The sequence below is a fragment of the Saccopteryx bilineata genome, chromosome 9, assembly GCF_036850765.1.
Source record: "Saccopteryx bilineata isolate mSacBil1 chromosome 9, mSacBil1_pri_phased_curated, whole genome shotgun sequence".
Taxonomy (NCBI): Eukaryota; Metazoa; Chordata; class Mammalia; order Chiroptera; family Emballonuridae; genus Saccopteryx; species Saccopteryx bilineata.
The window spans coordinates 25,162,629-25,190,307 of NC_089498.1; the positions used below are offsets into that span (position 1 = coordinate 25,162,629).

General features: G+C 41.8%; 1 protein-coding gene across 1 annotated transcript in view; it reads right to left on the reverse strand.

Annotated features, from left to right (window-relative positions):
• CFDP1 (craniofacial development protein 1) overlaps window positions 1-27,679 on the reverse strand; it is a 141,180-nt gene that overhangs the window by 106,247 nt on the left and 7,254 nt on the right. The window contains exons 2-5 of the mRNA XM_066242849.1: window positions 20,098-20,215; window positions 17,411-17,627; window positions 16,840-16,967; window positions 33-152 (exon numbers count right to left, since the gene is read on the reverse strand). Of these exons, the coding sequence (XP_066098946.1) occupies window positions 33-152; window positions 16,840-16,967; window positions 17,411-17,627; window positions 20,098-20,215 (583 nt within the window). The remainder of the gene's footprint in view (window positions 1-32; window positions 153-16,839; window positions 16,968-17,410; window positions 17,628-20,097; window positions 20,216-27,679) is intronic.

The window sequence follows — 27,679 nt, forward strand, 5'->3', positions numbered from 1 at the left end:
GGTATGCCTCGGCCTGGGACTAGAATACTCACCCTGACCCAGCAGGGAGGGACGGCAGAGTTGAAGGAACATTAGCCTGTGGTTTTTCTTTCTCATTTTGCTTGAAGAAGGATTTGGCCTCTTTAGATGTAGCATCCACTTCCTTAGTCACCCTGTGCCAAGGAAGGAGACATTAAGTTTACAAGAGAAATAAAAGGACAGAAACAAAATCTTTAAAAAGGGAATGAAACTTTCATAACTTTGGCTGCTGAGCTTTATGATTCAAGTTTACTACAACAGTATTGAGCCTTTTCCCTGGCTAATGAAACAACAATGCATAAACATCTGATTGCTCTAAAACCCCCATTACTGCTGTCAGCATGAAACACTCCAGTAGTCACCACTGAATCACAGCCCTCGTCACTGATGTGAATGAAAAAGGCTCTCCACTTCACCTCACATGGACATTAGGACTCACACTTAAAGGCCCAGTAAAAGCTGGAATAGGGAGAGGGAATATTTGGGAGAAAAACACTGGTATTATTCCAAGGAGAAAAGCAACAGTACAAACAATTGGAAATACCCTGCAAAAGACTCCTATGCTACACCTAAAACAATTCAAAGATGAAACAAGATCCCTTCAAACTGGCTAATTCAGCACTAATTTGGGAATGAAAGGAAACTATAATTAAGAATCCTGCCCAATTTCAAATCTGTAAAAATTGCCCTTGATAAAACTGGCAATCAAATAAGGAGCAAAGAAAGATATTTATTGTTCCTGAAATTTCAGATAAAGAAAGAGAAATGCCTAAATGCCTGCCAAGGTTTGCCAACTGAAAAAAAGTAGAAGAATTCTGTTTAAATTCTGTAGAAGGGTTGATATAGTCGTTGTATTATGGGTGTTCAACCAGGTCACCTAGAATAAGAAAGGCCAAGAATAATGACAGGTGAATCCTATAAATGTCATCTCTGTAGGAATATAAGTCTCTAGCTCTTCTCTCCTTCCTTCTAGGCATCTTAGGATCAGAACCAAATTTTCTAATCCAGAGCCATCTCACTCCTGCACTCAGTACTGTGTCACCCACAAAAGTGACACAGAATAGAAGTTCGAGAGTTTTATATTAAGATTCTTCACTGGGATGCCTAACCAGGCAGTGGCGCAGTGGATAGAGCATCGGAATGGGATGCGGAAGACCCAGGTTCGAGACCCCGAGGTCTCCAGCTTGAGCGCGGGCTCATCTGGTTTGAGCAAGGCTCACCAGCTTGAACCCAAGGTCACTGGCTCAAGCAGGGGGTTACTTGGTCTGCTGAGGGCCCGCGGTCAAGACACATATGAGAAAGCAATCAATGAACAACTAAGGTGTCACAATATGCAACGAAAAACTAGTAATTGATGCTTCTCATCTCTTTCCATTCCTGCCTGACTGTCCCTGTCTATCCCTCTCTCTTTCTCTCTGTCCCTGTAAAAAAACAAAACAACAGCCTGACCAGGCGGTGGCGCAGTGGATAGAGCGTCAGATTGGGATGAGGAAGGACCCAGGTTCGAGACCCCGAGGTCCCCAGCTTGAGTGCAGGCTCATCTGGTTTGAGCAAGTCTCACCAGCTTGGACCCAAGGTCACTGGCTCCAGCAAGGGGTTGCTCGGTCTGCTGAAGGCCCGCAGCCAGGGCACATGTGAGAAAGCAATCAATGAAAAACTAATGGTTGATGCTTCTCATCTCTCTCCGTTCCTGTCTGTCTGTCCCTGTCTATCCCTCTCTCTGACTCACTATCTGTCCCTGTAAAAAATAAATAAATAAAATTAAAAACAAAACAAAACTCAAAACAACAACAAAAATTAAAAAAAAAAGAGATTCTTCACTGGGAAAGATTGTCAAGTTAATTTTGAAGGGTTGATTTAAAAAACAAAACAAAAAATTTATTAGTCCCCTGCTCAAGTTCTTGTGATGTCTCAGTACTACTCAGAGAATCAAACATAGGCTGCTGAACCCTGCCTTTGAGGCTCTCTAAAAACTGGGCCTACTTTCCATTAGGCTTAATTTGTGTGTCCCTCGACTCAACTCTCTGAGATGAATCTCTCAGTAATAAGAGTCAAGGGTCAAAAATGAGAATGATAGATTAAACCATCATTCAGCAAATATTCATGCCTTCCCTCTTGACTAAAACGACACTTCCACCCCACTGATGCTAAGCTTGCACATGTGCCTTGTTTCAGTGGTTAGTGAGATGCTAACTGATTTGACAGCAATAGAAGCTTTAAATGTGTTTCTGCTGTTTCATGAGCCCCCTGACACCCTCTAGCCATAAAAAGAATATGCCTTAAGCAGTTGCTGGTCCAAGGTGGGTGAAAGACACATGCTGTAGATCTGAACTAAACTAATAGCTTGGAGCCAAGCCTAGATCAGCTGAGCCCTAGACAGCCAGAAACACAAGAGCAACAAATAAATGCTTATTGGTATATATCACGGAGTCCTTGGATGGTTTGTTACACAGTAGTTCTGTAGCAATAGCTAACACATTTACATTTCATAAGTGAGAAAAATAAAATCTTAGGAGTTAAGTTACTTTTTCAAGACTAGCCAAAGATGAAGTAGCAATGCCAGAAAGAACCGTGTAGATGTGAGACCTATAAAAGAAATGACATGGCCTCTATCCATAAGGGGCTCACAGTCTGTCAGCCAACCATGAGAACAAGTCATGACAATACATGGTCTGTAGTTCATAAAGGAAGCATGCAAATAGTATAACCATGTGAATATCTCTGTTAATTTCTTAATGTCAAAGTCCTATTCATATTCAGTTGGGAAAAATGTTCTATAAACTGGTGTATTTCTCTCCTGGGGTTTGCTAATTGACACAAAGTAGTAGTAACAGATTACTCTTCACTGATAGTATACCTACAACAAGCTGTAAGAGATTCAGCTATTAAAATATCTTCAAGTAGAAGATCAATCACTTCTAATATACAAGAGGGAACCTTGAAAGGAAAAGGCCTACTATTAGCAGTAGTTAATTCAAATGTTATCTGCAGAAATTCCATTTTAAGTTCATTTTCACTTACTCACAACTTCCTGAAAAGTCTCTATTTAGGCAGAAACTTTCCATGACTAGCTCTTTCCAAAAGGTGAATCATTTAGGAAAGTTTGAGCTAACTGGCTCAGCTGGTAATGTGAGAGGGAAGGATAAAAAATACCACTTTTCCTCATTCCTCAAGATTAATAATCTACAAAGCTACATATTTTTCCAGTGGGAATAAAACAAAACAAAAAGGTAAAGATCTGAATTTAACAATTAAAATATGATTAGAGAAAACTAGAAGACTAACTTGGTGCTAACACTACTTATGCTTATACTGACAAATGCTGCCCAGTCTTCACCAGCTCTTTCTCACATTTCTTAAAGATGCAGTAATGCTCTTAACTTGATACAGAAACAAAAAGAAAAAGCAGAATAACAGAAGGATATTAAAAGATATACTTAAATCTATTCACCAAGTTTGTATCTGATTGTCAATTAAAATTCAGGCCTCCCGAGTTCCTACTTGAGGGTTCCTAATGATACCCCAATTTTTTTTCAGAGACAGAGAGAAAGTCAGAGAGAGGGCTAGATAGGGACAGACAGACAGAAACAAAGAGAGATGAGAAGCATCAATCATTAGCTTTTCGTTGCGACACCTTAGTTGTTCATTGATTGCTTTCTCATATGTGCCTTGACCGTGGGCCTTCAGCAGACTGAGTAACCCCTTGCTCGAGCCAGCGACCTTGGGTCCAAGCTGGTGAGCTTTGCTCAATCCAGATGAGCCCACGCTCAAGCTGGCAACCTTGGGGTATCGAACCTGGGTTCTCGCATCCCAGTCCGACGCTCTATGACTACACCACCGCCTCGTCAGGCGATACCTAAATTTAAGTATAAATAACAAGTTAAAAAAAAAGTCCTGCTGAATTGCCACCATTAACAGGGTCTTTTTCTTTAAAAGAGAGAGAACTTTTGCTTGTCTTGCCATATATCTCTGTAATGTATGTTTTTAAAATAATAAGCATATATTACTTTTAAATATATTTGTTTTATTGAAAGACATGGTGTTGCGCTCTTCTGACAAATTGTAGAAATAGCAGGCTCCCTGAATACCCTTCCAGTATTCAAAATTACCATTTATTTGCTTTAAAAATAAAGAAATTTATGTCAGACAATTATGTTAAAAATATTAATAAGTCCTCACCTGCCCAGTGGCGGCACAGTGGCTAGAGCACTGACTTGGGATGCCAAGGTCCTAGGTTCGAAACCCCGAGGTCACTGGCTTGAGTGTGGACACGCCAACTTGAGCACAGGATCAACATGATCCCAAGATCGCTGGCTTGAGCAGGGGACAGTCACTGGCTCATCTTGAGACACCCCTGCACTCGCCAGTCAAGACATATATGAGAAGCCTTCAATGAACAACTAAAGCAATGCAACTATGAGTTGATGCTTTTAATTTCTCTCCTTTTCCCTCACTCAGAAAAAAAAAAATTAGTAAGTCCACAAATTTTAATTTGGTCAGGAAATGTAATGAATTCTCATAGCAACAGTTATTCACCAGCTTTTCTTACTCTCATGTAGGGTCCATGGTTAATTATAATAAATCTTCCTTAGATATCCTATATGACACTTGAAAAATAATACAAGCCAAGAAAGATTTCTAAAAATTTTTAAACCTTTATTTCTAATGGTATACTAAACACTTCCTGTATTATTTTTGTAGGACTTCCAACACATTAAAAATTCACCATCAGTGTTCTGCTACCCTCTATTGGACAATTCCAGTTTCTAGTGTGATTTCTATAGCAAAATATATTACTAATTCACATCATCAAGTATTATTTACTGGTTCCCCCAAAATGACTGATGATCAAGGAAAAGAGTGTTTTTACAATGATTTAAGTTGGATAAACACTGCCTTAAGTGGTCTAACTGACCACCACCAACACCAGGTGCTGGTCAGTTAGAGTACTGAGGAGGACAAAACACCATCAATATAGTATTTTTGTCTGAAATGATTAATCTGATACTAATCATGAGGGAACAATTCAACAATCCAAAATGGGCATATTACAATACAGATGAACTCAAAAAATGTCAAGCAATACAAAAAGGCCTGACCTGTGGTGGTGCAGTGGATAAAGGGTTGACCTGGAATGTTTGAAACCCTGGGCTTGCCTGGTCAAGGTACATACGAGAAACAACTACTATAAGTTGATGCTTCCCACTTAACCCCCTTCCTTCTCTCTTTCTTTTCTCACTTAAAAAAAAAAAAAAAAAAAAGCCTGACCAGGCAGTGGCTAGAGCGTTGGACTGGGATGCGGAGGACCCAGGTTCGAGACCCTGAGGTCACCAGCTTGAGCGCGGGCTCATCTGGTTTGAGCAAAGCTCACCAGCCTCAGTCCAAGGTCGCTGGCTCCAGCAAGAGGTTACTTGGTCTGCTGAGGGCCCACGGTCAAGGCACGTATGAGAAAGCAATCAATGAGCAGCTAAGGTGTCGCAACGAAAAACTGATGATTGATGCTTCTCGTCTCTCTCTGTTCCTGTCTGTCTGTCCCCATCTATCCCTCTCTCTGACTCTCTGTCTCTGTAAAAAAATAATAAAAAAATTAAAAAAAAAAAAGCGCCTGACCAGGTGGTGGCACAGTGGATAGAGCGTTGGACTGGGACGCAGAGGATCGCCTGCTTGAGTGCAGGCTCACCAGCTTAAGCACGGGGTCACTGGCTTGAGCAAGGGATCTCTCGCTCTGCTGTAGGCCCACGGACAAGGCACATATGAGAAGGCAATCAATGAACAACTAAGGAGACAAAAGAGCCACAATGAAGAACTGATGCTTCTCATCTCTCTCCCTTCCTGTCTGTCCCCCTAGCTGTCCCTCTCTCTGTCTCAAAAAAACATTTTTTAAAAATAATAAAAAGAAGCAATACAAAAAGGCTTATAAACAGTTCTAATTTCAAGGAGGCAAAAAAAGACTAAAAACAGCCTTGGCTGAGTAGCTTGATTGGTTAGAGCATCGTCCCAAAGCATAGAGGTTGCCGGTTTGATCCCTGGTCAAGGCACATACAGAAGGAGCATATCAATGTTCCTAATATCTCTCAAATCATTAAAAAAAAAAAATTTAAAAAGACTATGTACAGTGTACAACCCTGAACTGGATGTTATACTGAACAAGAAATAGAGTTATAAGAACATTATTGAAATAACTGGGGGGAAATGAGTAAAAGCAGATACACAGCTACTTAAAATGTGGACTGCAAAACTATCATTGGTCCAAGAGGAGATGGGTACAGAAATACATAGTAAGTATTTAGAAACTTGTTTGCAGTTTGACAACATCATATTATCCAAGACATGATTAGCAGACTTATGCATTTAACAGAATATAGATCAATTCAGGTATTATCAAATTTGTGGTTTTAGTTTATTAGTCATGTGCAGTACGACCAGACCACATTACAATGTGCTTAGGTGATTTTGTCAACTAAAACCCAAAAATGTAAAATGTAAGCGTGCAAATACAATTTTTTTTTTCTTTTTTTCTTTCTTTTTGGGATTTTTCTTAAGTTAGAAACGGGGAGGCAGTCAGACAGACTCCTGTATGCACCTGACCAGGATCCACCCAGCACGCCCACCAGGGGGCGATGCTCTGCCCATCTGGGGCGTCGCTCTGCCGCAACCAGAGCCATTCTAGCGCCTGAATGTGGCAGAGGCCACAGAGCCATCCTCAGCGCCCAGGCCAACTTTGCTCCAATGGAGCCTTGGCTGTAGGAGGGGAAGAGAGAGACAGAGAGGAAAGAGAGGGGGAGGGGTGGAGAAGCAGAGAGGCGCTTCTCCTGTGTGCCCTGGCTGGGAATCGAACCCAGGACTCCTGCACGCCAGGCCGACACTCTATCACTGAGCCAACTAGCCAGGGCCAATTTTTTTTTTCTTTTTAAAGATTTATTGATTTGAGAGGAAAGAGAGAGAAAGGGAGGGGGAGGAGGAATGGGAAGAAGCATCAACCCGTAGTAGCTGCTTCTCGTATGTGCCTTGACTGGGCAAAGCCCAGGATTTTGAACTAGTGACCTTAGCATTCCAGGTTGACCTTTATCCACTGTGCCACCGCAGGTCAGGTATTTTTGTTTTTGTTTTCCTAATTTACTTACTGATTTTCAGAGACAGAGAACGGGAGAGAGAGAGAGACAGAAATATTGATTTGTTTCTGTATGTGCCCTGACTAGGAATCAAACTGGCAACCTCTGAGCACTGAGACAATGCTCTAACCAACCAGGCTGTCTAGCCAGGGCTTATTTTTCAATTACAGTTGACATACAATATCATATTAATTTCAGTGTACAGCATAGTGGTTAAACATTTAATTTACAAAGTGATCCCCCTGATAAGTCCTGTACCCACCTGACACCATACACAATTATTACAATATTACTGACTATATTCCCTAACCTGTACTTTATATCCCCATGATCATGTTGTAAATGCAATTTGCACTTAGTAATCTTTTAACCTTTTTCACCCAGCTCCCAATCCCTCTCCCATCTGGCAACCATTAGTTTGCTCTCTGTATCTATGAGTCTGTTTCTGTTTTGTTAATTTCGTTCTTTAGATTACACATCTAGCCTGACCAGGCAGTGGCGCAGTGGATAGAGCGTCGGACTGGGATGTGGAAGACCCAGGTTCAAGACCCCGAGGTCACCAGCTTGAGCGCGGGCTCATCTGGTTTGAGCAAAAGCCCACCAGCTTGAACCTAAGGTCGCTGGCTTGAGCAAGGGGTTCCTCGGTCTGCTGAAGGCCCACGGTCAAGGCACATATGAGAAAGCAATCAATGAACAACTAAGGTGTTGCAATGCGCAATGAAAAACTAATGATTGATGCTTCTCATCTCTCTCCGTTTCTGTCTGTCTGTCCCTGTCTATCCCTCTCTCTGACTCACTCTCTATCTCTGTAAAAAAAACAAAAAAACAAAAAAACAAAACAAAAAAAAAGATTACACATCTAAGTGAAATCATATGGTATTTGTCTTTCTATGACTTTTTCATTTAGCATAATAAATACCTGGACAGGTTCCATCCATGCTGTCACAAATGATAAAATTCCATTCGTTTTTATGGTCAAGTAATATTCCATTGCATGTATGTACCACTCTTCATTATACAATTACCTATTGGTGGACACGTCGATTGTTTCTGTATCTGGGCTACTGTAAGTAATGTTGCAATGAACACAGGGATGCATGTATCTTTTTAATGTTTTGGATTTCTCTGAATAAATACCCAGAAGTGAGCCTGACTGGTGGTGGCGCAGTGGATCAAGCATTGACCTGGAACATTGAGGTCGCTGGTTCAAAACCCTGGGCTTGCCTGGTCAAGGCACATATGAGAGTTGATGCTTCCTGCTCCTCCCCCTCTTCTCTCTCTCTCTCTCTCTCTCTCTCTATCTCTAAAATAAATAAATACCCAGAAGTGGGATTGTAAGAATTTATTTTTTTTTATTTTTTTGTGCAGGGACAGAGAGAGTCAGAGAGAGGGACAGATAGGGACAAGCAGACAGGAAGGGAGAGAGATGAGAAACATCAATTTTTTGTTGCAGTTCCTTAGGTGTCCATTGATTGATTTCTCATGTGCCTTGACCGTGGGCCTTCAGCAGACCCAGTGACCCCTTGCTCGAGCCAGCGACCTTGGGTCCAAGCTGGTCAGTTTTACTCAAACTTGATGAGCCGCGCTCAAGCTGGCGACCTCGGGGTCTCCGAACCTGGGTCCTCCACGTCCCAGTCCAACGCTCTATCCACTGGCCACCGCCTGGTCAGGCAAGCGTTTATTTTTATAAACTATTTTTACAATCATTTAAATTGTTAACCAAGTATGACTTTCAAAAATTATAGTTTATATTAACTAAATTAAGAAAGTAAATTGGGCCTGACCAGGTGGTGGCGCAGTGGATAGAGCATCGAATTGGGATGCAGAAAGACCCAGGTTCGAGACCCCGAGGTTGCCAGTTTGAGCGCAGGCTCATCTGGTTTGAGCAAAAGCTCACCAGCGTGGACCCAAGGTTGCTGGCTTGAGCAAGGGGTTACTTGGTCTGCTGAAGGCCCGCGGTCAAGGCACATATGAGAAAGCAATCAATGAACAACTAAGGTGTCGCAACAAAAAACTGATGTTTGATGCTTCTCATCTCTTAGTTCCTGTCTGTCTGTCCCTATCTAGCCCTCTCTCTGACTCTGTCTCTGTAAAAAAAAAAAGTAAATTGGTGTTTTTTTAATCCCAATTTACTGATGGCAAAACAAGCCTCACTGTGTTTGCAAAGAAAACACATCTTTTCTGAATGCAGCTGTAATGATAAACCACATGATGATATTGGAAATAATTCCAAAGAAATGAAGGCCAATTGAGGTCACACTGCTTTTGACTGTGGTTTTTGATCACGCAGTACTAAAACCAAAGTAAGTTCTTTGCAATGATGTTTTGGCTAATGAAGCATTTACATATAAAACATAAAGAAGTAAGTTCAAAAGAACTCTTTGAAAGAAAGAGTACTGAATTACAGAGCCAATAGAAACATGCAAAATTCCACATATTAACATTAGTGTACTGCAGCCTTCTGAGAAAGGAATGCTCTCTGTTGCTAACTGAAAAAACAAAAAAAATTGCGAAGATACTAGTAAAAGACTGTATCGCCTGACCAGGCAGTGGCGCAGTGGATAGAGCGTCAGACTGGGATGAGGAGGACCCAGGTTAGAGACCCCGACGTCACCAGTTTGAGCGCGGGCTCATCTGGCTTACTCAAAAAGCTCACCAGCTTGGACCCAAGGTAGCTGGCTCAAGCAAGGGGTTACTCGGTCTGCTGTAGTCCCACGGTCAAGGCACATGAGAAAGCAATGAACAACTAAGGTGTTGCAACGAAAAACTGATGATTGATGCTTCTCATCTCTTTCCGTTTCTGTCGGTCTGTCCCTATCTATCCCTCTCTCTGACTCTCTCTCTGTCCCTGTAAAAAATAAAAAAAATAAATAAGAGGGAAAAAAAATACATTTAAGACTGTATCAAAGATGTCTGCTTGGAAATCTTGGTGAATCTGTGATTGGTAATTCAAGTACAACTTTCCAATGACCACACCTTGAAATACTCACGATCTAGCTCATGATAGTGAAAACTAGAATAAAGTTAGCAAAGTGATTTTTCAATGCAATTTGAAGAATGGCAGATTGTTTTCTAAAATGAAAATTATTATGGTATATGTGTGATTTAAGCATGAGGGTGAGATAAAGGGTTCTTTTTAATTTCCTGCTGTCAAACATACCTGACACTGATATGTATGACCAACAAGGGGCACACTGTCAACAAACGTGATCTGAAGTCTAAGTGTTTGGAAGAGTACGTTTCAGCAGGACAGCTGGCAAGACAGAAAAACAATTTCAATTAAGGAGCCTACGCCAGAATATAAATTAACATGCTACTCCTTCATTGAGAAAAGTCTTGCTACCAAAAAATTCTTGCTATACTAGTAAAAATTATGAATTATGTAAGGCTAATGCCTTAAAATTTTAACCAACTCTTTATATGTGATAAAATGAAAGCTGATCATAAATGTGTATATTATATTGTGTGCTGAGGTACAATGGTTATGAAAGAGAAAATGCTGTTGAGACTGAACTAGGAAATAAACAGTTTCCAAAAGAAAAATAAACCAGTTGCTTTCCAATTTTAACAATCTCTACTAGGCAATAAAACCTGCTTATTTCTCTGATATCTTTGGTATTTTTAGTAATCTTAGTATTCTCTGCAAAGAAGTGATCAATTCAACATGTTTTTCAGTGGCAAATAAAATATAAGAGTAAAAATAAAAGTTACAAAGCCTGGAAGAACAAAGTTCCTGTAGATTCACATGCTCCATGGAAGGCTTGGAATTGTATTTTCTATCACAATAATACCCACACACAGGAAATTCACTCATCCAGAATTCCCTTTTTTCCACCTGATAGAAATTAAATTTAATCATAACTTAACAGGATAAACTATTAGAAATGGATACTGATAAAGCACCCAGTATGAACTCTGAAAATATAGTATCAGTGACTTAATTTTAGATAAGAGTAAAAATGAAAATCCTGAACTTACTGAAATGGCTGTAAAATCTACACTTCTATTCTCATGAAAATCTCTCTCAGATAAATACTTTATGATGAATGTTATTTTAAAAAAAGGAAATAATTTACATATACATTATCCTCTAGGAGTAGCACTGTCATCAACTCAACTTGGATTAGATAATTAACAAAAAATAAGCTATTTTGTCTCATTAAAAACATTTAGTTAGTTAAGTTAGAGGTAGAGAGGCAGAGACAGACTCCCGCACGGACCTGGGACGAGGATCCACCCAACAATCCCCCTACCAGGCAATGCTCTGCCTGTCTGGGCGGCTGCTCCATTGCTCAGCAACTGAGCTAGTTTAGCGCCTGAGATGAAGCCATAAAGCCAACCTCAGCGCATGGGGTCAACTCGGCTCAAACCATTTGAACCATTCAAGCCATGGCTGCAGGAGGGAAAGAGAGAGAGAGAGATGGGGGGGAGAACACCGATGGTTGCTTCTCCTGTGTGCCCTGACAGGAAATCGAACCTGGTACTTCCACACAGTGGGCCAAAGCTTTATTGCTGAGCCAAACAATTGGGCTTCATTAAAACAATTTTAAAGCCCTGGCCGGTTGGCTCAGCGGTAGAGCGTCGGCCTAGCGTGCGGAGGACCCGGGTTCGATTCCCGGCCAGGGCACACAGGAGAAGCGCCCATTTGCTTCTCCACCCCTCCGCCGTGCTTTCCTCTCTCTGTCTCTCTCGTCCCCTCCCGCAGCCAAGGCTCCATTGGAGCAAAGATGGCCCGGGCGCTGGGGATGGCTCTGTGGCCTCTGCCCCAGGCGCTAGAGTGGCTCTGGTCGCAACATGGCGACGCCCAGGATGGGCAGAGCATCGCCCCTGGTGGGCAGAGCGTCGCCCCTGGTGGGCGTGCCGGGTGGATCCCGGTCGGGCGCATGCGGGAGTCTGTCTGACTGTCTCTCCCTGTTTCCAGCTTCAGAAAAATGGAAAAAAAAAAAAAAAAAAAATTTAAAAAAAATATATTTTTTTATTTTATTGATTGATTTCAGAGAGCAATGAAGGAATAGAGACAGAAACATGGACCTGTTTCTGTATGTGCCTTGACTGGGGATTGAACAACCCTTATGCACTGGGATGATGCTCTACCATGCTATACAGCCAGGGCTGTCTCATTAAAAACTTTAAAAATTGCCCTAGCCGGTTGGCTTAGCATGTGGAAGTCCTGGGTTCAATTCCCTGGGTTCAAGCCTTCTGCTTCTCCACCCTTACCCCTCCCCTTCCTCTCTGTCTCTCTCTTTTCCTTCTGCAGCCAAGGTTCCATCGGAGCAAAGTTGGCCTAGATGCTGAGGATGTCTCCATGGTCTCTGTCTAGGGCACTAGAGTGGCTCTGGCTGCAGCGGAACAACGCCTCAGATGGGCAGAGCATCGCCCCCTGGTGGGCATGCTGGTTGGATCCTGGTCAGGCGCATGCAGCAGTCTGACTGCCTCCCTGTTTCTAACTTTGGAAAAATGAAAAAACAAAAAAACTCTAAAAATTAATATACAAAGTGAGTTTCTAAATGTTAACTACTGAGAATTGACATTTTATTTAGATTTTTGTTTCAATTACAGAAAAAAAGATATAAATATAACAGCAATTCCCTGTATCAATCATTAATACTCACATTTTTAATGAAAAGCAGATATAGTACACCATTCTTTTCCTATCTTATGCTCATTTTGACTATGTGTATTGAAATGTAATTGTATGCCTGTTAAATCTTATCATTAAAAATTTAAGCATGTATGTTGTATCTCTTTTTATTTTATTTAAAAAAAATTTTTTTTATTTATTCATTTTTAGAGAGAGAGGAGAGAGAGGGGGGGGAAGGAGCAGGAAGCATCAACTCCCATATGTGCCTTGACTAGGCAAGCCCACAGTTTTGAACCAGCAACCTCAGCGTTCCAGGTCGACACTTTATCCACTGCGCCACCACAGGTCAGGCTCCTTTTATTTTTTTATAATTTCATTTATTGTGTTTAAGTATTGGTCTGCAACAGGTTGAAAATTTAAAATCAGGGTCTTTCACCACAGAGTTTAGATATCAATCTGCTTTAATGTGAAATTTATTGAATGTGAAAGTTACATTGTATCTCAAAAGAACGTCCTTGTTCTTAGGAAACAGTGTTGAAGTTAAAGGTAAAGAATTCTCTAATGTCTACAAGCAGTTCTCAAATGGTTTAGCCAAAACAAAAAAAGGGAAAAATAGAGGTGAAAGAGGCAAAATGTTAAGGTAGTAAATCTTTATGACAGGTATATGGGTGTTCACTGCAATAATATTCTTACAACACTTCTGTAAATGAAAATTTTCAGAATAAAAAGTTGAGAATAAAATTTTTAAAAATGAGTGATTTTATTTTATTCTTAGATTTTATTTATTCATTTTGAGAGGGGCGATATGGGGGGGGGGGAAGAGAGAAAAGAACGGAGGAGCAGGAAGCATCAACTCCCCTGTGTGCCTTGACCAGGCAAGCCCAGGGTTTTGACCTGGTGACTTCAGCATTCCAGGTCGAAGCTTTATCCACTGCGCCACCACAGTATAGGCGAGAAGAAAAAAAATTTTTTAAGTTTTGAGTCCTGACCAGTTGGCTCAGTGGTAGAGCATCAGCCCAGCATGTGGATGTCCTGGTTCAATTCCCAGTCAGGGAACACAGGAGAACAGAAGTACCCATCTGCTTTTCCTCCCTTCTTCCTCTCGCTTTTCTTTCTCTCTCTTTCCCTCCCTCCCCCTCCCCCCTCTCTCTTTCTCTCTCTTTTCCCCCCCTCTTCTGTTCCTGCAGCCAGGGCTTAATTGGAGTGAGCTGGCCCCAGGCGCTGAGGATGGCTCTAAGGCCATGGTGTCAGGCACTAAGAGGTTGGTTGCTGAGCAACGGAGCAATGCCCTGATGGGCAGAGCACTGCCCCCTAGTGGGCTTGCCAGGTGGATCCTGGTCAGGGTGCATGCGGGAGTCTGTCTCTGCCTCCCTTCCTTGCACTGAATAAAAAAAATCAAGTTTTGGCCCTGGCTGGTTGGCTCAGTGGTAGAGCGTCGGCCTGGCGTGCAGAAGTCCCGGGTTCGATTCCCGGTCAGGGCACACAGGAGAGGCGCCCATCTGCTTCTCCACCCCTCCCCCTCACCTTCCTCTCTTGTCTCTCTCTTCCCCTCCCGCAGCCGAGGCTCCACTGGAGCAAAAGATGGCCCGAGCGCTGGGGATGGCTCCTTGGCCTCTGCCCCAGGCGCTAGAGTGGCTCTGGTCGCGACAGAGCGATGACCCGGATGGGCAGAGAATCGCCCCCTGGTGGGCGTGCCAGGTGGATCCCGGTTGGGCGCATGCGGGAGTCTGTCTGACTGTCTCCCCGTTTCCAGCTTCAGAAAAATTAAAAAAAAAAAAAAATCAAGTTTTGTTTCACACCATTTATAAAACTAATAATTCCAAATTATTTTTTCAAAGATGTATTTTCACTGAATGAAATAATTGTTGGATACTATATAGATATTATTTTTAAGACTACTGGCCTGACCTTTGGTGGCACAATGGATAAGACATCAACCTGGAATGCTGAGGTTGCCGGTTCAAAATCCTGAGCTTGCCCAGTCAAGGCATATGTGTAGTTGCTTCTCACTTCTCTGCCTCCCCCACCCAGCTCTTAAAAATCACTAAATAAATTTTTTAAAAAAAGAATATCAATTTTAAGGGAAATTATCTTTTCAGAGCGCATACAGGTCTAATCAATTACTGTCAAAGAAAATAAATGTGATTACCTAAAAAATTACTGAATGGCACTTCACCTGTTCTCATTATCTCTAAATTATAAATCTGCTGTTTTCACATAATAAAATTTAAGTAAGTAGGAAAGGAAATTCTAGGCATGTGGCTCTTACCCTGAATAGCCAAGAAGTTATTAAGTCCCTACTGTCTTTCTAAACTAGTAACAAACTGCATGAATCAATCTAAAAAATAATACTAAAACTAGGAAATAATATTGGAACCAGATTTCTCTCCTGGTACTTTCAAGACTTACCTGATTTCAGAGGATTCACTGGGGTTCATAGCTTCATAGTCAAAAAAAGTAATGAAGGGAGAAATGACTCAGCTAAAGTCACAAAGCATGGCAGAGTACGTGGAACCATATACTTTACTTACTCCTACAATTTCTTTCTTTCTTTCTTTTTTTTTTTTTTTTGAAGTATAAGAGAGAGAGGGACAGGCAGATAAAAAGAGAGAGAGATTAGAAAGAGAGAGAGATGAGAAACATCAACACATAGTTGCAGCACCTTAGTTGTTCATTGCTTTCTCATACATGCTTTGAAGAGTGGGTTCCAGCCGAGCCAGTGACCTTGGTTGGGCTCAAGCCAATGACCATGGGGTCAGGTCTATAATCCCATGCTCAAACCAGCAACCCCATGCTCAAGCTAGTGAGCCTGTGCTCAATCCTGCGACCTTGGTGTTTTGAACCTGGGCCCTCAATATTCCAGGCCAATGTTCTATATACTGCACCACCAATCTGGCCAGGCTTTACTCTTATATTTTCTTGTTTCTGCTCAACCACTTCAGAATACCCAAAAACTAGATTATGATATGTGAAAGGATTTCTCAAGTTCTCTGATAATTCACGGAGCCACTGTTTTCTTAGAGTTCAAATATAACTCTTCCAAAATATTATGATGGGATGGAAAGAGGACAGATGACTTGTCACCAACAACATTTAGAAAGAAAGTGAAGGGATGAAAAAACATATATCGCCTGACCAGGCGGTGACGCAGTGGATAGAGCGTCAGACTGGGATGTGGAGGACCCAGGTTCGAGACCTCGAGGTCACCAGCTTGAACGCAGGCTCATCTGGTTTGAGCAAAGCTCACCAGCTTGGACCCAAGGTCGCTGGCTCGAGCAAGGGGTTACTCGGTCTGCTGAAGGTCCGCGGTCAAGACACATATGAGAAAGCAATCAATGAACAACTAAGGTGTTGCAACGAAAAACTGATGATTGATGCTTCTCTCTGACTCTCTCTGTAAAAAAAACAAAACACAAACACCCCCCCCCCAAACAAAAAAACCCATATATCACGCAGAGACACAGAAAACAGTGTGGTAATAGAGGGAAAGGGGGGTGGGATAGGTGGAGGTAGGCAAAGGCGGCATCCATGGGGATGGGAAGAGATTTATTGGGGCAATGGGCACACAGTGCAGTGTGCAGATGGCGTTTTATTGAGTTGTACACTTGAAATCTGTATGGTTTTGTGAACCAATATTACTTCAATATATTCAATTAAAAAAAAAGAAAGATACTAATTTTAAAAAGAACTATTTTCGGCCCTGGCCGGTTTGCTCAGTGGTAGAGCGTCAGCCTGGCGTGCGGGAGTCCCAGGTTCAATTCCCGGCCAGGGCTCACAGGAGAAGCGCCCATCTGCTTCTCCACACCCCCCATCCTTCCTCTCTGTCTCTCTCTTCCCCTCCTGCAGCCAAGGCTCCATTGGAGCAAAGTTGGCCCGGGTGCCGAGGATGGCTCTGTGGCCTCTGCCTCAGGTGCTAGAATGGCTCTGATTGTAGCAGAGCGACGCCCCAAGATGGGCAGAGCATCGCCCCCTGGTGGGCGTGCCAGGTGGATCCCGGTCAGGCGCATGTGGGAGTCTGTCTGACTGCCTCACCGTTTCCAACTTCAGAAAAAGAAAAAAATAAAATAAATAAAATAAAATAATAAATAAAAAAAGAACTATTTTCAAAGTTTGTGAAGGTTATCTTACCTGACTTCTTCACCAGCAAAATCAAACACCTTGGTGATTTTTACTTTTTCTGCTTCTTTAGGTTTTTCTGGCTCTTGTGCTTTGACGAACAATTTACTTGAACTCGTCTCTTCAGTCTCCTCTCTTTTCTATGGGAGAAAAAGTAAGAAATGTAATTAGTTTCACCTATGGATGAAACCTAAAAGAACTACTCAAAGATACTGTTAATGGTTATTCTTAAATGTTTCATCTCTATATAGTGTTAAAGACCTATTGAAAATTTATTTGATTGGCAATGAACAACTTAAGTGAGGCAACGATGAGTTGATATTTCTCACTGCCCCCTCTGTAAAACCAATAAAATCTTAAAAATAAACAAAGAAAATAAAATGTATTTGATTGGAAAAGCTTATGTTTTCTACCACAGGGAATGCCTGCTTTGTTTTTCACTTAGTGGAGTTACTATCAAAAGGCATCTATGTAGTCTTATATCTGCTGTATGCCTCACATCTGTTTATGAATGGAAAAAACCTATTTGGAAAACTTAGGGCATTTCTGGGAAAATAGTCATCTCAATCATTGGTAAACTTACTTTAACTTGTGGGCTTGGGGGCACTTTTGATTTTGTTCCCACATCATTGAGGAAGCTGGCCCACAGTTCATCCTCCTTCTTCTTCCTGGCATCCTCTGACCCAGCACCTTCATCCTGCTCTGCAGCCGTGTCTTCCTCTTCGCTGCTACTGCTTCCAGACTCCCCGCTGCCATCTTCCTCTTCCTCTTCTAATGGGAGGCCACCTCGTTTACTCTTCCTAATTACCAACAATCACAGGGAAAAGGAAAGAGACAAGACATGCAAAAGGATTTCAGTAATCCGTGCATAATGTTGCAAACTCCAGAACACTATTAATTCTAGGACTGCTGATTAAGCTGCACATTGAGGGGCACAGGAGAGGTACACTGACATTTTGTGGAAGACAAGAAGAATTGTGCTCTTAGCTTCCCTGCCCCAAACACTTAGACTCAAAATACAGTATTCTACTTCTAAGTCAGGACTAGCTACTTTCACTAAGAAATACCCAAATCACCTCACCGATTCAATCTGTCCGGAAAGAGTGTTCCAAAAACATATACATGTCAGATATTTTTGACTTTCTGAAGTCCTAACATTTGGAGAACATGTTCTATTGAGGAGAGAGAAACTCAAGTTTATTTGTACTGTTTCTTCCTAGAATTCTCCAAGGGTGGGAGGGATACCCATTATTTCTTCCCACTTTCTGAAGAATGAAAGCTGGAATACAGAAAATTTCAAGGACAAAGGAACTGAGCCCAAACTTAGGAGAGTAAACTAATTCTAATTTCAAGTGTAACTACTACCTAAAATTCCTTTTCCCCTTTCTACAAACTACAATCTGGTTTTTGCTTCCCATCTCGGAAAGACAGAAACAGCAATCAAAAAAAATAAAAGATTCCTATGAAAGAGTTTCTTGTCTGAGATGAATAACCCATCAGAATTTTCATAATTTTTTATAGGAGTGTAATTTACTACCCGGAAAGATAATCTGCTAATATCCATAATTTTTTTTTTTACTGCATATAACCCTGGATCAAACAATTCTACTTCTACAGATCTGACTCTACAGATATACTTCCACATTTATATAAAGATATATACAAGAAGTATGAACTGCAGTCTAGTTTGTTGTAGTAAAGATGAGGTACAAATGAAATGTGTCTCAAAAAGGGAATCCTTAAATAAAGTACTGTCTATCTACATATTTTAGGGAATTTTTTTTTTTTTTTTTTTTTTTTTTTACAGAGACAGAGAGTCAGAGTGAGGGATAGACAGGGACAGACAGACAGGAATGGAGAAATGAGAAGCATCAATCATCAGTTCCTCGTTGCGCACTGCGACACCTTAGTTGTTCATTGATTGCTTTCTCATATGTGCCTTGACCGTAGGCCTTCAGCAGACCGAGCAACCCCTTGCTTGAGCCAGCGACCTTGGGTCCAAGCTGGTGAATTTTTGCTCAAACCAGATAAGCCCATGCTCAAGCTGGCAACCTCGGGGTCTCGAACCTGGGTCTTCCGCATCCCAGTCTGAAGCTCTATCCACTGCGCCACCGCCTGGTCAGGCTTAGGGAATATTTTATCACTTCATATTCATTTTGAAATATCCCAATTTTTTTTTTTTTTGGTATTTTTCTGAAGTGAGAAGCAGGGAGGCAGAGAGACAGACTCCCGTATGCGTCCGGCCAGGATTCACCTAGCATGCCCACCTGGGGCGTTGCTCGGTTGCATCTGGAGCCATTCTAGCAACTGAGGTGGAGGCCATAGAGCCATCCTCAGTGCCCGGGCCAACTAGGCTCCAGTGGAGCCTTGGCTGTGGAAGAGGAAGAGAGAGATAGAGTGAAAGGAGAAAGGGAAGGATGGAGAAACAGATGGACACTTCTCCTGTGTGGCCTGGCCAGGAATTGAACCCAGGATTCTCACACACCGGGCTGATGCTCTACCACTGAGCTAGCTGGCCAGAGCCTCCCCTAATTTTTGTGAGCAGTATATTATGCAGTCACTGAAAAGAATGAGGTATAGCTAGATGTATGCCATGGTATCATCTCCAAGATGTGAAATAATGAAAGTGAGAAACAATATGAAGAGTATGCTACTATTTGTTTTGATTTTAAGAGAGTAGGAAATATGTCTGACTAGTGGTGGTAGAATAGATACAACACTGACCCAGGACACAGAGGTCTCAGGTTCAAAATACCAAGGTCGTTGGCCTGAGCAAGGGCTCACTGGCTCAGCCTGAGACCTCTGGTCAAGGCACATATGAGAAGCAATCAATGAACAACTGAAGTGCCACAAATACGAGGTTATGCTTCTCATCTCCCTCACTTCTTGTCTCTCTCTCTCTCACTTAAAAAAAGAAGAGAGGGAGACAGTAGGAAATATACACAGACATGCCTGGACATGCAGAGACTGTCTCTAGTAGCACAGTTCTTCTGTGGCACAGCAACAAGGGCTAGAGATGAAGTATGCATTTTTGCAGTAACTGAAATTTTCATTTTAACTGTGTGTACATATTATCTATTAAATTTTTTAAATTAAAGCTCAAAAAATTTTAAAGCTTGACACAGACCCAAAATTTTATCCTAAAATGTCACCAGATGTTTCCCTCAAAGAGAAAATGGTAAGAAACCCTAGCAGCAAGAAACCTATCAGACCAATCCCAGCAATCAGGACGGCAGCCCTGACTTCTGAGGGCCCAGAAGGCAGCATCACCTGGCAGGAATGCTCTGAGTCTTTCTCTTTTTCCCTTTGGTTTTCTGTGTCTGCTCTTCACCATCCACTTCATCTTCCTTCACTAATTCATTTACATCATCTTCACTATACTCTCCACCTGAAATCACATAATAGGGTGGTCAGACAGACAAGAATAAAGGTTTTCACATCAAGTTGAGACATTTGCATTAAGGAAAAAGTCTAGTACTTTCCTCTATTCTTCACATAACTGAAATATTACTTCCTTAGAGAAGTCTTTCCTGTCTCAGGAGACTAGGCTAAGTTTCCAGATTCCAGGCTTCCATGGAAGTCCATATTTTCCTCCATAACTCATCCCATTTATATTTAATGGTTGCAATTTCTGCTATGCTCTACACACCATAAGTACATGGATCTTGTTTTGTCTTTATAGGTATTTGCTTACTAGATGAATAAATTCATTAATAAAAATTCCAATTCTATCTACTGTGCTTTTTTTTCAAAGAGAAAAACTGATATTCCCACTTCATCTTTGATATCTTTCATAAGTAAGCAAATAATAGCTGGTCTTGTCAATAAAAGGTTTATAAAGAGGTCTAAAGACTTGCAGAAGACACAGCAGAAACAATAAACATATCTATTCCCTATTCTCAGACACTGACATTCAGGCATCCTCAATGAAGTTGCCTGGGTGCCCAATCTAACCACACTGTGGGCAGCAGTCAATAAATCCTACCCACATGGATATTCAACTAGCTTTTTTACTTCATATAAACTTTTATTTGAAGCGTAACACATGGATGAAAAAACACACAAATCTAACGTGTAGTTCAATAAAATACACAAAGTAAACACACATAACCAGGACCCAGCTTAAGAAGCAGGACATGATGATCAGCATTCCAGAAGGCCTGTGTGTTCCCTTCAGTAGCAAGCCACTGGCCCCATCCCAATGGCAACCACTATCCTGACTTCTAATACCACGGATTAGTTTTGTGTATTTGGGGGCATTAAGCAATCAGACACCTACAGTATATATTCTTTTCTGTCTGGCTGCTTTCACTCAACATTAAGTTTGTGAGAGTCACCCTTACTGTTGCATGTAGCTGTAGTTTACTCATTCTCACCCCAAAACAATATTTCATTGTATGACTATACAACAAGTTATCCATTCTTCTGTTGATAGACATTTCGGGTGTTTCCAATTTGCAGCCATTACAAATAGTGATATTTTGAATATTCCTTACATCTAATCAGCTTTCATTTATTTATTTATTTTAATTTTAATTTTTTTTTAGGTGAGAGAAGGAGAGATAGAGAGACAGACTCCCACATGTGCCCTGACCAGGATCCACCTGGCAATTACATCTAGGCTAATGCTCCAGTACCGAGCTACTTTTAGCACCTGAGGCTGATGCATTCCAATGGAGCCCTCCTCAGCACCTGGACCATGCTCAAACCAATCTAACCACTGACTGCAGGAGTGGGGGAGAAGCATATGGTAGCTTCTCCTGTGTGCCCTGACCAGGAATCAAACCTGGGATGTCCATACACCATACACTGGGTTGACACTCTATCCATTGAGCCACTGGCCAGGGCCCTAATCAGCTTTTTTTTTTTTTTTTTTTAATTATTTATTTATTCATTTTAGAGAGGAGAGGGAGAGACAGAGAGAGAGAGAGGAGAGACAGAGAGGAGCTGGAAGCATCAACTCCCATATGTGCCTTGACCAGGCAAGCCCAGGGTTTCGAACCGGCGACCTCAGCATTTCCAGGTCGACGCTTTATCCACTGCGCCACCACAGGTCAGGCACCCTAATCAGCTTTTAAATGTTTCACTCAAAATGAACCAACAATCACCAAACACTTCAGGGAAGCCTCCAATATGAAAGACAAGGCTGAAAACAAGCAGAAAGAAGTTCAGAGAAAAAAGAATTAGGAAAAATAAACAAAAAGTTTAAACTTTTTTTTAAAAAAACATTATAACTAATATCCTTAAAGAGGCATCCATGAAATGGAAATTAAAAATTTTTTTTCAGAAAACAAAAACAAAAAAAAAAACTTTTAATAACCACAAATATGATAGCAGAGATTAGAAAAAGAGAAGAAGAAAGGTGCTGAGAAGAAGCCAGCCATGTGAAAATCTGGAGAACAAGGATGTGAGGCTGAGGAAAGAGTAAATATAAGGGTTCTAAAGGGAAACAAATTTGGTATCTAGACACCAAGTGACAAGTGAAAGTGTTTCATGAAGAGAGAAATAGGTTCCAAGGTAAGATGGCAGTCAGAACACACAAACGTAATGTTGCTTCTTCCTGACCAGTAAAATCACTACAGCAAAAGGACTTTTAAAAGATATAAACCAGCCCTGGCCGGTTGGCTCAGCGGTAGAGCATCGGCCTAGTGTGCGGAGGACCCGGGTTCGATTCCCGGCCAGGGCACACAGGAGAAGCGCCCATTTGCTTCTCCACCCCTCCGCCGCGCTTTCCTCTCTGTCTCTCTCTTCCCCTCCCGCAGCCGAGGCTCCATTGGAGCAAAGATGGCCCGGGCGCTGGGGATGGCTCTGTGGCCTCTGCCCCAGGCGCTAGAGTGGCTCTGGTCGCAACATGGCGACACCCAGGATGGGCAGAGCATCGCCCCCTGGTGGGCAGAGCGTCGCCCCTGGTGGGCGTGCCGGGTGGATCCCGGTCCGGCGCATGCGGGAGTCTGTCTGACTGTCTCTCCCTGTTTCCAGCTTCAGAAAAATTAAAAAAAAAAAAAAAGAAAAAGAAAAAAAAAAAAAAAGACATAAACCAGCGCGCTCTCCCTCTTGGAGGCACGCCTGCATCTTTTCCATGCTCTCTTCTTCCCCCCAAGTAACTCACCACCGCCTTTCTCTCTCCTAAGCTTAAAGGACCCTTATTCTGCCTCTGTAACTTTCTAAATAAACTTTCTCTTATAATTTGAAAAAAGTAAAAAATAAAAATAAGACAAACACACAATGGTGGGTACCTAGCTGCACTGTATTTGTCTGTATTTACAAAAGGCAAGACTGAAGGATAAACAAAAACACTAATGAAAATAGCCATCTACAGGGGTCAGAGGTAGAACAGGGTGGAAGAGGCAGAGGCAGCTAGAGTTTTCTGTTATCTTTCTATAGAATTAGGAACATCCTTAAGAACATTTTGAATAAACAGACATAACTATATGTCCAAACAATACCATAACCTGCAAAGAAAGGAGTTTAGAAACATAGTTGTTGTTTTTTGTTTGTTTGTGTGTGTGTGTGTGTGTATGTGTGTGTGAGAGAGAGAGAGAGAGAGACAGAGACAGACAGAGGGACACATAGGGACAGACAGACAGGAAGGAAGAGAGATGAGAAGCATCAATTCTTTGTTGTGGCACCTTAGTTATTCATTGATTGATTTCTCATTTGTGCCTTGACCGGGGCGGGGCTACAGCAGAGGGAATGGCCCCTTGCTCAAGCCAGCAACCTTAGGCTCAAGCTGGCAAACTTAACTCGGGGTTTCAAATCTGGGTCCTCTGCGTCCCAGTCAAATGCTCTATCCACTGCCTGGTCAGGCTAGAAACATAGTTTTTTAACTGCACATGCTTAGCAAAATGCAGTCTAAAGACAAAGAAAGTTCTACTACTTATAGTAACATCAATGTTGGTATTATGAAATTATTTCCTTTATATGCTAGGTGAAAGCAAGTAGTTATGTTAAGTATGTTAGGAATCCAGATGTTTAAAAGAAGAGAAATGACACACAATTATCAAATCAAAGAAATAAGTATGAAAACACATGTTAAAACAATTTAAAACATCAAGATGAACTCCAGCTCATTTTAAAATATTTTCTAGTCTGCTCACTAAAATGGCACAGAAACAACATCACACTAGTAGCAATGAGAATCTCTTTAAAGTTCAGATCTCGTTCTTTGATATGATGCATCACCAAAAGGGCTCCCTGAAAACAAACCCAGCTAATTTCAGGTCTGAGAGAAAGAAAGCACAAGGTGAAACTGGGACATTTTGCTGTGCCAGAAAACAAGGAATGGGTCACTTTAAATGGTTTTAGGATCCAGCTTGAAAGAAGTCTTGGCCCTGGCCGGTTGGCTCAGTGGTAGAGTGTTGGCCTGGCGTGCTTAAATCCCGGGTTCGATTCCCGGCCAGGGCACACAGGAGAAGCGCCCATTTGCTTCTCCACCCCTCCCTCCTTCCTCTCTGTCTCTCTCTTCCCCTCCCGCAGCCGAGGCTCCATTGGAGCAAAGATGGCCCAGGCGCTGGGGATGGCTCCTTGGCCTCTGCCCCAGGCGCTAGAGTGGCTCTGGTCGCAACAGAGCGACGCCCTGGAGGGGCAGAGCATCGCCCCCTGGTGGGTGTGCCAGATGGATCCCGGTCGGGCGCATGCGGGAGTCTCTGTCTGTCTCTCCCTGTTTCCAGCTTCAGAAAAATAAAAAAAAAAAAAAAAAAAAAAGAAGTCTTAGTGGCCAAGAGTGATAATGGGAGCATTAAAAGGAATAACAGGCCCTGGCCTATGGGCATGTGGATGTTTCGTTTTTCGATTCCTGGTCAGGACACAGAGGAGAAGCGCCCTTTGATTCTCCACCCTTCCCCTCCCACTTCTCTCTCTCAATCCCCCTACAGCAGCCAAGGCTCAAATGGAGAGAGTTGGCCCTAGGTGCTGAGAATGGCTCCTTGGCCTCTGCCTCAGGCGCTTGCTGAGCAATAGGGCAACACCCCAAATGGGCAGCGCACCCCCCCTAGGGCTTGTTGGGTGGGATCCCAGCAGGGGTGCATGCCGGAGGTTGTCTCTGCCTCCCCTCCTCTCACTGAATGAGTAAAATAAAAAATAAAAAAAGGAATAACTGTTAGTAGATTAAAATACATGTAATCGATAAAAAAATCTATGAACCTTTATGATATTTCAAAAGAAAGGGAAAATTAATTTGCAGCATTTTAAGCTACTGGTAAAATTACTCCCCATTTTGAAAACTGATAATTAAGAAAAATGAATTAAAATTTTACCCTTCCGCCTGACCAGGCGGTGGCGCAGTGGATAGAGCGTCGGACTGGGATGCGGAAGTACCCAGGTTCGAGACTCCGAGGTCCCGCGCGGGCTCATCTGGCTTGAGCAAAGAGCTCGCCAGCTTGGACCCAAGGTCGCTGGCTCCAGCAAGGGGTTACTCGGTCTGCTGAAGGCCCACGGTCAAGGCACATGTGAGAAAGCAATCAATGAACAACTAAGAAGTCGCAACGCACAACGAGAAACTGATGATTGATGCTTCTCATCTCTCTTTGTTCCTGTCTGTCTGTCCCTGTCTATCTCTGCCTCTGTAAAAAAAAAAAAAAAAAAAAAAAAAAAAAAAAAAAAAAAAAAAATTTTACCCTTCCGCTATTGATGAGGAAAAGCTATATATACTTTACAAAGAACATTAATAAATGTAAAAGAGCCTGATCGGTGGTGGCACAGTGGAGAGAGCACCCACCTGGGACACTGATGTCCAGAAGTCACTGGCTCGAGTGCACACTCATCTGGCTTGAGCATGGGGTTGCCAGCTTGAGCATGGGATCACAGACATGACCCCATGGTCACTGGCTTGAGCCCAAAGATTGCTGGCTTGAAGCCCAAGGTCACTGGCTTGAACAAGGGGTCATTGGCTCAGCTGGAGTCCCTCGATGAAGGCATGTATAATAAGCAATTACTGAATAACTAAAGTGCCGAAACTACAAATTGATGATTTTCATCTCTCTCCCTTCTTGTCTATCTGTCTCTCTCTAAAAATAAATAAATGTAAAAGAACCACAAAATGAAAAAATATCACTTTTCACACTAAGTAGCAATTTAGGCAAGGATTATCAAGTAATGTTAAAAAAACCCACCACACACACAACTTAAGTTTTAACCATTAGTATACTTCCATATAGAATACTTTCAGTTCCAAGGGGGAAAACAAATACATAACAGAGGAATCAAACTCTTTTATTTATTTTATTTTATTTTTTTAAAGAGGCAGGGAGAGACAGACAGAAACATCAATCTGTTCCTATATGTGCCCTGACCGGGAACCAAACTGGTAATGTCTGTGCTTTGGGACAACGCTCCAACGAACTGAGCTCAGATCTTGAACTGAGCTCAAGATAGCCCTGTCAGCTATCTTGACAGGGCATTCTCAGACTCTTATCTTGATTCAGTAGTCACAACTATAAGAATCAACCAGGTATAATGTGTCTTCTGGTGTTATACATTGTATAACAAACAAGACATCTATAATGTAAAAATATTTTATTTGAACTGATTGAACATTTAGATCTAACATCTAGTGTATGGAAAATTCAAGGGACAAAGGAACAACTTAAAACAACACCATGAAGGAGCAACAAATTCTGAAGGTGAGCCCGACCAGGCGGTGGTGCAGTGGACAGAGCATCGGACTGGAATGTGGAGGACCCAGGTTCGAGACCCCGAGGTCGCCAGCTTGAGTGCAAGCTCATCTGGTTTGAGCAAGGCTCACCAGCTTGAGCCCAAGGTTGCTGGCTCAAGCAAGGGGTCACTCGGTCTGCTGTAGCCCCCCAGTCAAGGCACATATGAAAAATCAATCAACGAACAACTAAGGAACCTCAACAATGAATTGATGTTTCTCATCTCTCTCCCTTCCTGTCTGTCTGTCCCTATCTGTTCCTCTCTTTGACTCTGTCTCTCCCACAAGAAAAAAAAAATTCTGAAGGTAAGACATTCTCCAGGACACATGGCCTGATCCTCTTAAGCACATCAGTGTTATTAGATAAAGGTTTCTTAGATTAAACAGATTTCAGGTATGGGAAAACTACATATGTAGCCCCCAACTGTATTGTGATTTGGATAGACAAGGTATAGAAATTTTTGAGTCAACTGGAAAATATGATCATGGTCTGTATATTAGATGAGTTGAAAGTTTACTGAAATGGATATAGAGAGATTGTTCACTGAAAAGAATAGATCACAAAGTAACATGAAAAAATACAATTTCAGTTTGGGGAAAATACAAATATCTGTACCTGGGTGTTGAAAAGATCAAAGTGAGTATTCACTAAGGGATTAAAATGATCATCTCTGGGTGGTGGAAATTAAACGATTTTATTTTTTTAAATGTTTAATTGCTTGCATTTTCTAATTTTCTGTGAAGCTCGTGCACTGCTTTTGTAATATAAAGTTATTTTTCATCATATAAATGGACAAATGTTGCAGATAGTTTAGTCAAAAAGATGCCAACAGTTCTGGATCTTAAGCACAAAAAAAGGTATTTAATCTCATTAATAAAAAATAAGCAAATTTTAAATTAAAACAATCAAGATCAAATTCCATCCCATTACTATGAGGAAATAAAAAGAAGTGCAGAATAACAATCCTATAGACAATAAAGCACAAAATAAACAGATATTGTCCAAAGACTCAGAGCTTACCTCACCTTTTTATTTCCCCCATTCTTAAATATGAACAAAACAACTAAGAATCACAGAAAATCTGGCCCTGGCCAGTTTGCTCAGTGGATAGAGCATTGGCACAGCATGCAGATATCCCAAGTTCAATCCCTGGTTAGGGCACAAGAGAGAAGTAACCATCTGCTTCTTTTCCCCTCTTACAG